We start from the raw sequence: 13,549 nt of genomic DNA, 5'->3' as shown, positions 1-13,549 counted from the left end.
CAGAGGAAAAAAGGATAACTTCTTATAAAACAAAGAAGTCGACGAGTTGTTTTTCACGCGACGAATGAATGAAAAGAGGACGACAGTCACTAACCAGTAAATCTTATTATGTACATCGGAGATCAAATGGGTATGCACTTGGAGAAATGATGAATCAAGAAGATGAATGCATCTCTTATAAAGTAAAGGAGTTACACAAGTCATTGGTTTCGGTTGCAACATATGAAGGCGAAAACGATGACATAGATTAAGTGTTTTCAATTTAAAAAGTGGGGATTCTTTACTTATCGCCCCCCACATCAGTAGAGTCCCCCACGTTGAAATTTACCTAGGAAGAGCCCCCCACCCAGTACAAAACAGGTGGGGGCTTTTTCCTCACGGCGGGGGGCTCTACTTCTATTTTGGTGTGAAACAATGACCCCCCACCAGTACAAAGTGGGGGACGATTGTTCAAGAACCTGGTATTCATGACTTATCGCCCCCACCCCCCTAGAGCCCCCCACCGAGAGCGGTGTTGTAATTCTTACTGTTTATCTTTAGCTGTAATCATTTATTGATAGCCCCCCACCATTGAACATCGGTCCCCCACCTATGGATTATTAGACCCCCATCATTGAATATAAGTCCCCCATTAATGACTTTAAAACCCCCACTGTTTAACAATAGACCCCCAACATAGAACATCAGGCCCCCACTATTGAATTCCACACTATGAATAAAACAAATGGAAGCACGTTTTCAGACTATAAGCTTGAACATCATAAATATAAATTATGCCGAAAATGTCTTTCCGGGTCTTTTTACCTAAGCCTGAAGATTCGGGTATAGTTGAATTATGTTGGACTAAATTGTTCAGGAGTATAAGCGAAAAAAGAAAAAAAGGAGGGGGGCTAATGTTCAATGGGTGGGGGGTCAATAATCAATCAGGTGGGGGGCTTTTCCCAGGTCCTTTTTGGGGGGTCATTCTTCAATATAGGGGGGGACGAAAAGTAAATATACCCAAAAAGTGAAGTGAGACGTGGTACTTTCTCTTTGAACTTCTACTTTTTGTTTTCTGACCACAAACTCATCTAGAAAAGCAAAAACCTTGCTCCCGGTGAGGCTCGAACTCACGACCTTCAGATTATGAGACTGACGCGCTGCCTACTGCGCTACGGAAGCGGTGATGCGACCTGACTACATAGGCATAGAAATAGCAGAGTTGTATGGCGGGCGAGAATAATAGTGAGTGAAGAGAGCTGTGGAAAACGAAGAGCTGTAGAGGGAGAGATGGGATACTAGTATTTGTTGAGGGGAAAATGTGATAAGAAGTGTTTTCGAACTCTAGTGGACACTTAAAAGGTTGTTCGAATGTTAGCTCCCGAAAAAGAAGACGGGAAACTAATTTGATCTGGGAGCCTGAAAACGCGGTGTATACTTCCAGGTTAGATATTTTTGTGAATAGTTATAAGAATCAGTTCCATTCAGTTATGTTCCAACTGTATCAGAATCAAAGGATGCAGTAGTCTAGTCTACATTTCAAATGACTCAATGGTCTCTGTTACGGGTAATAAAGAGAGAGAACAGAAAGAAACAAAGATGTTTTGCGGAAAATGACGAGACGAGTCTAATGGCAAAACGGCAGAAGATATTCCTTCGCAGCTTATTTCATTCCCTCCCAAATCCATCAATTGCGTCGTCTTTTTTGTAGGCGAGAGAGTGTTATTCCTAATAGAAACACGACATGAAATGCAACATTCTCTAGACTCTCTTTTTCATTTCATGGATTCCAAACAGGTTTTCATTCTATTTCTTTGTTGAGAATTCTTAAGAATGAATAAAGTTCAAAGTGTGGGTGAGTGTGGATCAAACTATACGTAGACACCTGTTTCTGATTGAATTGACCAACTCGATTGAAAGAAAATACAGCTTGAGACACTCTCAACCAACAAACTTGTTCGTTACGATCATCTTCTGAGATTTTCTGTTTGTTCGGACATTTTGAGATCGGGTGATTGTAGTTGCAAATGAATTCGGAAAGACAACGTATCATTGAAAGGTATATCCAGAGAAACAACGGAACGAATTATATTGAAACTGGTGTTATCAAGATTAGAAAAATGTAGTGAAAAGATGAATTAAACTTCTAAAAAAATAAGGATAGGCATACTGTAGTACCGGAATGACAAACCTAATGGTAAAGGTATGTTAAGATTTCTGTTAGAGATACCCTATTGAGATACTGACAGAAGATTTCAGAGGATTTGTAGTTGTCCTTTTTCTTGATTGTAGCAGTCTTTATTAATTTTATGAATACTGAATTATTTCGGCGGAGCCCACGAGTTGTCTGATGCTGACACATCATTAGATACTCTGGCTACTAATGATTCGTTTCCCATGAATACGAATATTGCTTCAAAAACTACAATTCTGATTTCGACATTTTCATTAATAAAATAAATTTAATAATTTATTGGAGACTGATATGGAACAACAACTAGATTAATTACAGATACTTTTCACACATCTCAACGTGTCATCATCATTCTGCGACTCCATGTATTCCTCTGTTTTTGGCTTTCTGAAATTTTAAAGTTCTCCCAGATTAGCAATAAGTATAATTCTAACCTCTTCGGCTTATCTGCAATCGTCTCAATTGATGTAGACTGTGTGCGTTGTTCCCGTCTTGAAGGTAGACGCTCTTCAGCAGTTGAAACTGTTCTCGTCTTTTTCTCTGTATAATCTTTCGCTGTCTTTTCATCTACAGGATCATAATCTTCTGTTGATACAGTAGTCTTCGAAACTGTCGTTTCTTTGGATTTGCTCTTTTTATTATTCTTTTTAGCCTTTATTTTCATTCCATCCTTCGTAATCGTTGGCTGAATTGTCTGTTCATTTGATCGTTTCTCTTTACTTTTCAGACATTTCGCAATTGAAAATTTATTTCCTTCTGCTGCTGTTTCAGATGACTTTTTCTGAAAGTTAAAGACTGCTTCTTATATGTCATAATCTTTAATCTTACTCTCGAAACTCCTCTCGATCTTGCATCAACTTTTGCTTTACCTCTGTCCACTTTTCTACTACTTTCTTTCTTTTTCGATTTGCATTGAATGAGAGAAGGAATTGAAATCAAGAGAACCAAAACTACGAAAAGTAATACAACTTCATCCATCGACTGTCTTTATAGATTATTATCTGAAGATCTGAAAGTTAAAGTTTCTCTCCTGTGCCAACTCACTTAATTATGTTAAATGAATCCAGAATTCAACTTGTTTATTGAAGCTTTTATTTAATGACAAAAATGAAAGAAAAGAGAGTAATGAAAATATTTAATCGAAAACATCCAAAATATCATTAGGAAAAACAAGTTTCACGCCAGGTTGACCGTCTCGAATACACGGGAATCCAGTTCGAAGAACCAAAAAACTATTCGTGGATATAAGAACAGAAATACTTTTGTTTTGGTCATTTCCTTTATTGATTTGATAGAAGTTTCCAAGTTGTCCGTATTTCTCAAACTTCTTAAAGAATTCGGTATAATTCGCTCTAAAATTATGTCAATTTCAGAGAACATCAATGCATATTCTTAAATCGTCTCACATTTCACGTGATCTATAATTGTGTTCCACTGCATTGAAAACTGAGAAAAGTCGTGATGACATGCTTCTATAATTAGTCTTTGTCCATATGAGACATTGAACGAATTCGTCATTCATTTCATCATTGAACCATCTCTGTAAACTCATTTTTAAGTTTTAAAAGATATGATTTAGAACATATTTCTTCAAGAAAGAACGTGTCTTCTTCGAACAAATCTCACGGTTTTCTATTAATTTACGCATTCCAAGCTTAAGAAACCTACAATGACAACAGGTTACGGTAGCTACAGGGGGGCACCAAATAAAAAAAGTTCGAACTGAATAAAGAGATGAATTATTCAAAATTTTAAATGAATTACTGTAAGATTTCAATGGATGTGGCCACTCTGCAGTCAGATGGATTTTCTTCATATATGAGACTATCATAAAATACACCTGTAGAATGAAAGTGCAAATAAATGTTCTTCTGACGTTACTCACTCGAATAAATTCAAAAAGAGTATCAATACTCAAAGTATCTGTTGAAATGGCCATTCGAGATGCTTCCAGTGAGAGGAATTGCTCATCGGTGATATCAACATGGAAGGCCATTTTCAAGTTTTTGGCTTTGACCACCTATAAAATATTATAATGAAGTGGGAATTTAGGTTAGATCATACAGATGGATGGGCAATATCATCGAATGGATACTTTCGATAGCAATAATACCACCATTTAACTGTATACAGTGACAGGCTTTCCAGAATATCATTTTCATTCAGTTTGTCCAACCAAAATTTCACTGGTTCTTCGGAACGATGATTTATAATCAAGTGCTTTATCGTTCCGAACTTAGCAACAATTCCTTTCTCAACATTCTGAAATAGTAAATGAACGAATTTCGAGGAATCGGAAGACTTACCTTTTCCATTCCAATTTCTAAAGTGTGCACAGTATTACTGCATTTCAACATTACTTTCTTCGCTATTTTCAGAAATTCTTTTTCAGTTTTTCCATTCTGAATCGAAAAAGTATTTGAGCAACAGAACTCAGGGTCCAGAGAAGACTTGCTGCGAATGATGCATTCATCCAGTTTTTGATGAAATTTCCAAGTACGAATGAAGTTGGAAACTGTATGGATTTGAATGAAGTTGTCTTTCTGCACATTTTAATTTAGTTATATCAAAAAGAACACTGAAAATGAACAAACCAGTGTAATTCTATCGATAGTCGCCTGATCAGAATGTTTCTGTTCAAAACCTGATTTGAACAACTCTGCCAAATGTTTCGGTTTCATCCGAACTCCGTCATTTTCAGGGCGAACTCCTTTCGTAATATACAGAATTGTTTCTTTCACTATTTCATGGTCCTTCTTCGAACACAAAGACAATTTGCATCTGATTGGATAATATTGTGAAATTATAGAAAACTTTATATTTTACCTCGTCCAATAATCTAAGAAGCCGACGACATACATTTTACAGTCATCAGAAAGAATTGACCATTTTTCGAATCCTCCAATGAACTCGAGCAAATCGGTTTTCTCCTGTTAATTTCATTTGAATCAATTAATTTCTGGTTTTTTTGACTTACTTGTTTTGTCGCTTTCTTGAAATTATGGGTTTCTTCTGTTTCAAACTCAAAATCATTGAAATTGAATAAGAGACTTTCATGATTCTCCTCCATTTTTACGGTACAAGAACTCAGTCCGAAAAGGCTAAACACGCAAAGTGACGACTCGGTGATAGCAAACAAATGATAAATCGAAAAGGGCTTATCACGTTTTGAATGTCAGAGTGTAAACTACACATGAGTGTAGAATACGCATGCTGTTAGGTTTTAAGCTGACAAGAACTTTGAGAATAATCACCATCGGAGATTTCATTGGCAGAAACTGATACTACAAAAAAAGATGATTCAATATGCAAAAGAAATAAAAACGCATATACAAATCTGGTAGTCCTTGCGTACAATAGTAAGAGAAAGGAAGGAATGGTGTCGCTGGGTCTCATCAGTATTCACAAAGAAATTAGGGAGATCTAGGAAGGAATACACAAAAGTTATAAGGGAAATTTAAAGATGAAGAACTCGATGAAAAACGACAACAACACTGGAATAATAATGGTTAAACGTTTTGAATAAATGAATGATTGATTTGGAACTAGTCAGGGTGTGAGCAATGTTGGAAGAAATGCCATCAGGGACTTATTTATCGACGTGGATGGATATTGGATCCACTGGCTGATTGTGGGAGATGATTTCCGTTGTGAATTGGTCCTCGTGAACCAGCGGAAGCGGAGCGCGCAGATGCCATACCACGTGGAACATCCGCTTGTCTGGAAGGGTTATGGGCAACGACGTTAGCGTCACTCATCAACCGTTCGATCATGGTTTTAGCATATTTCAGTCGATGGAGGAATTTCTCAAAAGAAAGCATATATTGTTAAATTCACATTCAGAATTGATTCATACCTCCGGACAACCATTGCGTTGCAGGTTACTCAGTTTATACGTGAGCATACGTTTGTTCTGATCTATGAAGGTGACGGCTTGCATCAGAGGACACATCATCATCTTGACGTGATCCTAAAATTGAAATGGTTTGAAAACAGTTATTATATTTAGGTTGAGCTAACATTGAAGAAGTTTATCTGCACAGTTCCGTTGGATAAGTGTAACACAATGGCAGATTTAGTCCTGAACCACACACGCAGGGTTGGGAGACGAGCCAAGTCATCTCCAACTCTCTGTTCCGATCCTTCTCCAGCTTTGACGAGATGATCGTTCATGTAAGACCGGAAATATTTGAGGAGGGTAACTTTCTTATTGAGTGTCATCGGAATTTCTCCGTTTTGCATGGAAAAATAATGTTCCTTATTGCTTTTTTCAATGTAAGTCAATTCATTTCCTGCTTGGTCAAGCATGATACGAGAGTTGTCATTGAACAGAACTCCGACTGAGTTGTCGCATAATTGATATCCAATTCCATACTTATCCGAGTAATCCACCCATTTCGAAATCCAAAAGATTGGGAGACACTCCGGTGATTGATATCCATCTAGAGCAGCTTCTTCCTCTTCAATCTGCAAAGAATAGTGTTTGAGACAAACACATCAACTCTTTCTTACCCCTGGAATGCGTTGCTCGAGAAGCACAGCCACTTGATGGAAAAGCTGCGAGAGATAAGCATCTTCTGGTTCTCTGAATGTTGCCTCAGAAGCTTGCTGTTGAGCTTTCTCGCGTTCAGCATTGTTCGCCACCATGTGAGGTGGCAAAGCAGCCAGTCCCGCCCTACCATTCAATGGGCTGAAATTACATTTTGACTATAAGTATCTGATTCTATTACTTACCGCTGCACCCGTGCATCGGTTCCTCTTGGCGCCACGTTTTCCTCCATCATTGATGTTTCATGGCCACCGAATTTCGGAACCATAGTCAAGCAAGAAACAGGGAGTCGAGCCGGCATGAAGCCAGACTTGAAGAAGATGTCGCGATGCACCTGGAGTGATTTCAAACCGATGAGAAGAGATTTCATTTTGGTTCCAACTCAACAACTCGAAATAGACTATTTTTCCCAGTTTTCGATCCCTTTTCTAATGAAAATGTGGGGCAATTAACGCGAGCGTGAACCATTTCTAGAATGCTGTCACGATGGAAATTCGAACTTGAGGAAACGTGAAGATAAATCAAATCCCATTTTTGGTCAAAAATTCAGAAAGTAAAATGTTCAATGTAATTACCTCTTTTGCCGTTGGGCGTTTAGTTGGATCGGCATGAAGCATCTTTCGAATCAAATTAGACGCTGTTTGCGTCGAGCTTGACGGAATCGTGTAGTTGTTATGACGGATTCTTGAATATGTCTCTTCCAGGGACTTTGATTCAAATGGAGGCTGACCAAAAAGCAGAATATAGAGGATACAACCAACTGCCCAGATATCAACTTCGAAGGAGTGGCCCATTTTGTTGAGAACCTCAGGAGCGATGTAGTTCGGAGTTCCACACAAAGTTTTCTTACGTTCATCTCCATCAACAGTTGTCGCCAAACCAAAGTCACCAATTTTAACAACAAGATCGTCGTTCAGGAACAGATTTCCAAGCTTCATATCGCGATGAATGATTTTAAGGTCGTGCAAATAAAGAACACCTTCAACAACTTGATGAGTAAAGTAACGAGCTTCAGGCTCGGTTACAGCCTTTCTTCTCTTATGCAATTCCATCAACGACCGTCTAGCACATAGCTCTAATGTAATATATACATTGAGCGAATCTTCAAAGAAGTGAAAAAGCTTGACGATGTTCTTGTGGCACAATTCCCGATGAATTTGCACTTCTTGAGTCATCTGGAAATTTATTCTCAAGCAGATTTATACTATGAACTAGTTACCTTGTCTCTTTGGTATTGCTTAACAAGCATAGTTTTGGGAACCACTTTTCCAGCAACCACCTCACGCGTGGCTCGATTAGTGAGCTCATAACAATGAGCGAATCCTCCTTTGCCCAAAAATCTCCCTTTCTCATAATAGGAGCCACGCTCTTTATCGGTGATAATAGCCGGAACCTCTGGAGGGGCCTTCTCCTTTCTCTGGGAAGATTTTTGCGGTTGTTTTGCAATGTTGGGCACCCGATTCATCTTTAAAAGCAGGCAATTTTAATTATAATTTATAAATTTGAAAAGTTGACAATGAGTAGAGTAAAATAATTGAAAATAGCAGATTAGAACTTTAAAAAAGTAAGTTTTGGCGACAAAGCGACGGTCTCTAAATTCAAATGTTAGTGCTTCGCGGGCGCGGGTCTCGCAGCGACGGTCGTGTCGATTTACGAGATCTGTAGAAGAAATTTTGCCTTTCGATTGTCATCTGAATTCTGAAGATGTTAATGAATTCGAATCAGGCTTTCTAAGTATCTTATTGATCTTTATAAATGTCACCTATTCAGTTTTCTTATGAGTTCAGAAACTAACCTTGTTGATCTTATAGCAGAACATCGAAGTTACCTTGTAAAGCCAAAAGTAGACACGTAATAAGTTTTAATTAGTTTGCCATTCGAAAAAAAATAGGACACGTTTCCAATATTTTACGCTCGGCATACTAATGATTTGACACGGTGATTTGAAGAAACTTCTAGACATTTTCTTGTATCTAAAAAGCAGATGTGTTGAAAAAGAAAAGAGTTTTAACAAGATACAAAACTGCATAGTTGAGAAGTGTAAAAAAAAAGGCAAAATGAAAAAATCTTATTTTTAGGAATAAAGAACGACTATTATAGAAAAGAGAAGAGATGCAAGACAACATGTTCACGATATCTTCAACATTACCGTACTGTAAATAATAGACATTGACCGCGAAGAGAACCATTGGCCATAGGAGATCCATGAGTCGGATGGAAGACTGGGATGTCACAAACTGTTCAGAACAATTCATGAACAAATGTGAAAAAGTTATAGTCGTTTTCAAAAAAACTAATTGTTGTTTTTCACATTTCTGACGTCTACTTAATAAACATTGAATCCAAATAATATAACTTAGATACCTGCCAAATTTCAGCCTTCTAGCTCCAATCCAGAGGGAGTTAGGCCGGTCAGAAGTTTCGACGCAGATTTCCTACTGACCCCAAATAGGCTGGTTGCACCAGACCCAATTGACACTAATATGAGATCTCTGTGATCGCGAATAAAATTAAGTTTCTGTTGACCAACAACTTACTAATTATACAGATAAAGAACATTACTGAATGAAATTTGAGAAGAAAAAAGAATGAGAAAGACAGTTTCGTTTTATTCAGATTCCTTCCGAAATCAGAGGTTCATGCATTCCAATAATCAAATTTGTTGTTCGAACACACGAGTTTCGTTGGAATTCATACCTGTTAACCACTTGTTTCATATGACTGAGTTCACTAACTCCTCATAAACAACATCCCACAAGCAACAGAAAAGTATCCCATAGGTGTAAAAAATACTTCACAAACACATTATTAAAAATTCCGTTTTTCTAGATGATGTTTAATATAATTCTGTATGGAAAATCATCGGATGCTCTTACTGGGAATTATAGAATTTTATCCTGTAAGTTTATAGTTCAGACAAATATTTTAACACGCTGAACAATCGTGAACAATCGCCAGGGTTAACTCTATCTGTCGATGACCACACCTCTACCCATCATTTCTCGCTTACAGAGCCCTCCGATCAACTTTTTCTCCTCCCCATTCGCTCCCCCACCTCTATTTTCACTAGGATTAACAGTGTAAGTTACCTCACTTTAGAGACCATCATGGGCTCCTTTTTCAGCCGCAACGAATATAGCATTGGAGCGACGAGAGATATGAAGCAGAAAAGGAATGGAGCAGCCAGAGGAGAGGAGCAGGATCGATACAAAAAGAATCGACAAGTTTTGCACGGGGGATCGTAAAAGCCACCATCCTCCATTCACCTGGACTGTGTCTTTATTTCATTCTAATTCAGTTTGAAAGCTGTTTTGAATCTGGTAGAGTTGCTTCAACCAGCTGATCCCGTCTATGATGCCTCCCGGTAACATCAGTTTTCTAACTATCAAAAAGCTCCCACACACCGCATTAATTCTCAATTGACCTCCCTCCAATTTCTCCAATTTCCTAAATTTCTCAAATTTTTGACTGCGCTAGCTCATAGTGTTGATCTTGGACTGTGTCTCTATTTCATTCTAATTCAGACAACTACATTGACTTACCTTGTTTCATTATTTTGATATCTTCGTCTGTGTTACTCTTTGAATTAAAACTGTTTTTCCTGCTTTTAGCGAGGAACTGATCATTTGAGAAGGCGGCTATGCTGTAGAGGAAAAAATTTTTAGAATTCATTATCTGAAAGAAAGAAGTGTTTTTTCAAAAAAAAAATACTAATGTTGAGGAAAACATCCCTGTGTTTGTGAAAAATATCAGCTTATTTTATGAACTTTCTCTATCTTCATATTCAGATAATAGAATCTCTGAATGTTCTCAGGATACCCCACCGAACATCACAGTCTCTCCGTTAGATCTTCAGAAATTTCGTTTTGTAATTTCAGAATATCTCTTTGATCGTTTTTAAGTTCCCTTTTAGTTTTCTCATATTCTTTCTGTAATCTTGTCTTGTGTTCATCCGAAAAAAAAAGCGAAATCGAAAACAGAACAGTTTCATTCTCAAACCAAACATCCACCATAAAACCAGTGTGATACTTTCCAATGTTACACCAATGTCTCTTCCAATCAGCTTCTGCCCCCTTCTTCACCTTCCTTTTCCTTTTTTGTACCGTATTCTATACTAGGTCTCGTATTGTAACTACCTTTCAAACTAACATGATTTCTGTCTTCACGTCTCTTCTTCAAAAAACCGGATGTCTTGGTAAAGAAGGGGTTCAAGCAAAAAGAGAATTGAGAGAAGAATCTATTTCATGACGATGAGGATGATTATGAAGTTTAAACGAAGTAGATGCATGTCCCATGTGACCTTTCGAGATCAGAATATCTCGAGAACAAGATGCCGAAACGAAAAAGGGTTGAAGGCCACACGCGCATCGATGATCAAAATGCCAATGGGCATTGAAGAATTGTTCAAAAGACGACGTTCCCAACGATTAAAGTCTTCAAAATTGAGGACGAATTGATCGGGAACAAAAAAAAAGGAGAAGGTCGTCCAAAAATTGTCGTCGTTTCTTATATTTTGAAGAAGAGAAAAAGTAGGTTTCCTCTTCAATTCTGAATTGAATTCAGAGAATATACGAAAAATTGAGACACACTGAAAGGGGTTTCATTCAAAAAGAGAATACACGGTTTTCAAAACAAGTTCAACAGAAGAATCCTGATAGTTGAATTCTAAAGTGCTCGAAAATTCGTATTACAAGTGACCGGATGCTCTGCAACTTCAACCTGAGTATGCGAGTCCCTAAGAAATTTTACCAATTTCAGAAGGTAGCCTCTTCATTTCAGAAATGACACATCTACAAAATAACTCATTTTTCTTCTTGATAAACTTGCCATCAGAAGCCCTTATTTTTTATAACCATGATTCACCTTTCACCTCTAATACCACGTCATTTGCCAATATACCACGTCATTTGTTTCTTTTTCTTATGTCACCTATAACTTTTTCTCGTCATTTTCAACACCTTTCCTTCGTCTGTTCAATTTGAAAACAGTCAGTTAAACGGTGTATTATGGCATCGCGTCTCATCTTCTACTTCTTTTTTCTGTTATATGTGCAAACATTAATTGGGGTGGAATTGTAGAGAGAAGAAGAGAAAAAAAGAAAAAGTGTTTCAAGAAACCAGTTAGACAAACTGAACACACTCTTACATGGTGCTGCCCTTAGATATTGAAGGCCGAGATTGACACAATAGAAATGAGTGTAACAGAATCCCTGAAGTTGGTATTACACAATCTCGAGACTTGTATCTACTCTTTTGGCCTTGATTTGGAAATGAAAAGATGATGTCTTCCGTATTATTTAGCGAACTTCTTCAAGCACTTTCGAATATCTCCACTGTTAAGCTGTATTTAGTTTCAGATTTTGTGGGTTTACACGCTAAGAAAAGTTCTCCTGGCTTCAATATGGAAACAGCGCCTTCAGAGGAAGATGACAATTGATGGAGCAAGGGTCTTCTGAAAAAATCGGAATATTTTCAGGTGGAATACGTTTGTATTTGATGATGAACTTTTCAATGCGAACGATATTCAAGATCATTAATGCTCCCAACCAGATATATCTCACATCAAACTAGACTTAAATCAAATGAAATTGAATAAGCCCAGAAACTAAAAACAGAGAACATAATAATACAAAAGAAAGGGATAATCTCCTTCCGTCATAATAAAACTAACATTATTATTAATAACTGCCAGTCAACAGTAAAAGAGGCGGACGGTAAGCATCTCTCTTCTTCTTAATCTACTTTCACAACTACCTTCTTTTTATTTCTTTTCATCAGTCTCAATTCGAGAAGTTCGAGACCTTGAAACATGGTCTTCGAAGCCTCTTTTCTCCTTTTTCCTTTAATTTTTTTCTTTCCAAAAGGTCTAATTGCAGTTCTGTTGGTCTTTTCTTTCGATAAATCATTCCAAACATTTTTCTGTCTTTTGACCTTTGTGTTTTTATGATTCAACGTCTTTTTTTCCAGAAAAGACAACAAAAAATGAGAAAAAAAATTATAGATTGTTTGTTGAGTCATCAGTTTTTGGTGATGACTCTGTTATCTATGACTTACATTAAAATGAATTGATTATTCTTTTCCCTTTTCAAGTAAACAATACGTTTTTTAATGTTCACTTTATGGGAGTTTTGAGGAGCCAAATTCCTACACATCCTGCATGCTGTTGCAACGGAGTTGGAATTGAGTTAAAAGGAGAGGCTGAAGTTATGGTTCAAGGCGAATGATTAATTGAGCAAGATAGGAAATCCTGAAGTTTTTTGAACATTTTAAAACTTCTTGTTGCCTTATTGTATTCCTGTCAGAACTGAACCTTTTTTTGGGATTTCAGAAGAAATTTGATTTTAAGTTTCGAGAACTACATTTTTGAGAGTCATTCCTTAACACATGCCCATTGCTTGCAGACTCAATAATCTATTACAGTTCATAACCATATAGCTTTGAAATTTCTGAATTTTGGGGTGAGCTCTTGAGAGAAACAAAATGTATATTTGACGACCCGAACAGCTGATCAGAACTGAAAGGAGACCAATTTGAGACCGTTCATTTATTCGTTTCCACCCCGATATAGATTGTTCGTCTTTCTTTCTCTCATTTCTTCATCTGAATACTTGCCCCCTTCCCCTCTCTCTCCTCAATATACTTTGGGCCAGCCTTCTCCATCTGTTTCTGCCTCCACAGCTTCATCGTCTTCTGCTTTTGCTGCAACAAACCGGTGTATCCCCCTGTGATCGCTTCTACTACTTCTCTAGTACCAGACACACCGTCCTTCTCATTTTACTCCCTTCTATTGCCGAAATGAATAAGAAAAGAAAGAGGAAGGGAGAGAGA

General features: G+C 37.5%; 3 protein-coding genes across 3 annotated transcripts; all 3 read right to left on the bottom strand.

Annotated features, from left to right (window-relative positions):
- Window positions 1-2,481: 2,481 nt before the first annotated feature.
- Window positions 2,482-3,151, bottom strand: GCK72_009746 (uncharacterized protein; the record flags this gene model as incomplete). The annotated part of the gene is made up of 3 exons (XM_003112952.2): window positions 2,482-2,560; window positions 2,608-2,954; window positions 3,002-3,151. The coding sequence occupies 3 exons, from the start codon at window positions 3,149-3,151 to the stop codon at window positions 2,482-2,484; spliced, it is 576 nt and encodes a 191-aa protein (XP_003113000.2).
- A 157-nt stretch (window positions 3,152-3,308) lies between these two features.
- Window positions 3,309-5,243, bottom strand: GCK72_009745 (uncharacterized protein; the record flags this gene model as incomplete). Its single annotated transcript, XM_003113147.2, has 8 exons — window positions 3,309-3,525; window positions 3,580-3,713; window positions 4,059-4,193; window positions 4,238-4,435; window positions 4,480-4,716; window positions 4,768-4,954; window positions 5,000-5,103; window positions 5,151-5,243. The coding sequence occupies 8 exons, from the start codon at window positions 5,241-5,243 to the stop codon at window positions 3,309-3,311; spliced, it is 1,305 nt and encodes a 434-aa protein (XP_003113195.2).
- Window positions 5,244-5,766: 523 nt separating this feature from the next.
- Window positions 5,767-8,187, bottom strand: GCK72_009744 (uncharacterized protein; the record flags this gene model as incomplete). Its single annotated transcript, XM_003113100.2, has 7 exons — window positions 5,767-5,979; window positions 6,030-6,143; window positions 6,194-6,640; window positions 6,686-6,863; window positions 6,908-7,056; window positions 7,298-7,897; window positions 7,942-8,187. The coding sequence occupies 7 exons, from the start codon at window positions 8,185-8,187 to the stop codon at window positions 5,767-5,769; spliced, it is 1,947 nt and encodes a 648-aa protein (XP_003113148.1).
- Window positions 8,188-13,549: the final 5,362 nt, after the last annotated feature.

This window comes from Caenorhabditis remanei, chromosome III (assembly GCF_010183535.1).
Source record: "Caenorhabditis remanei strain PX506 chromosome III, whole genome shotgun sequence".
NCBI lineage: Eukaryota > Metazoa > Nematoda > Chromadorea > Rhabditida > Rhabditidae > Caenorhabditis > Caenorhabditis remanei.
This window is presented reverse-complemented; position numbering and strand designations above follow the sequence as displayed.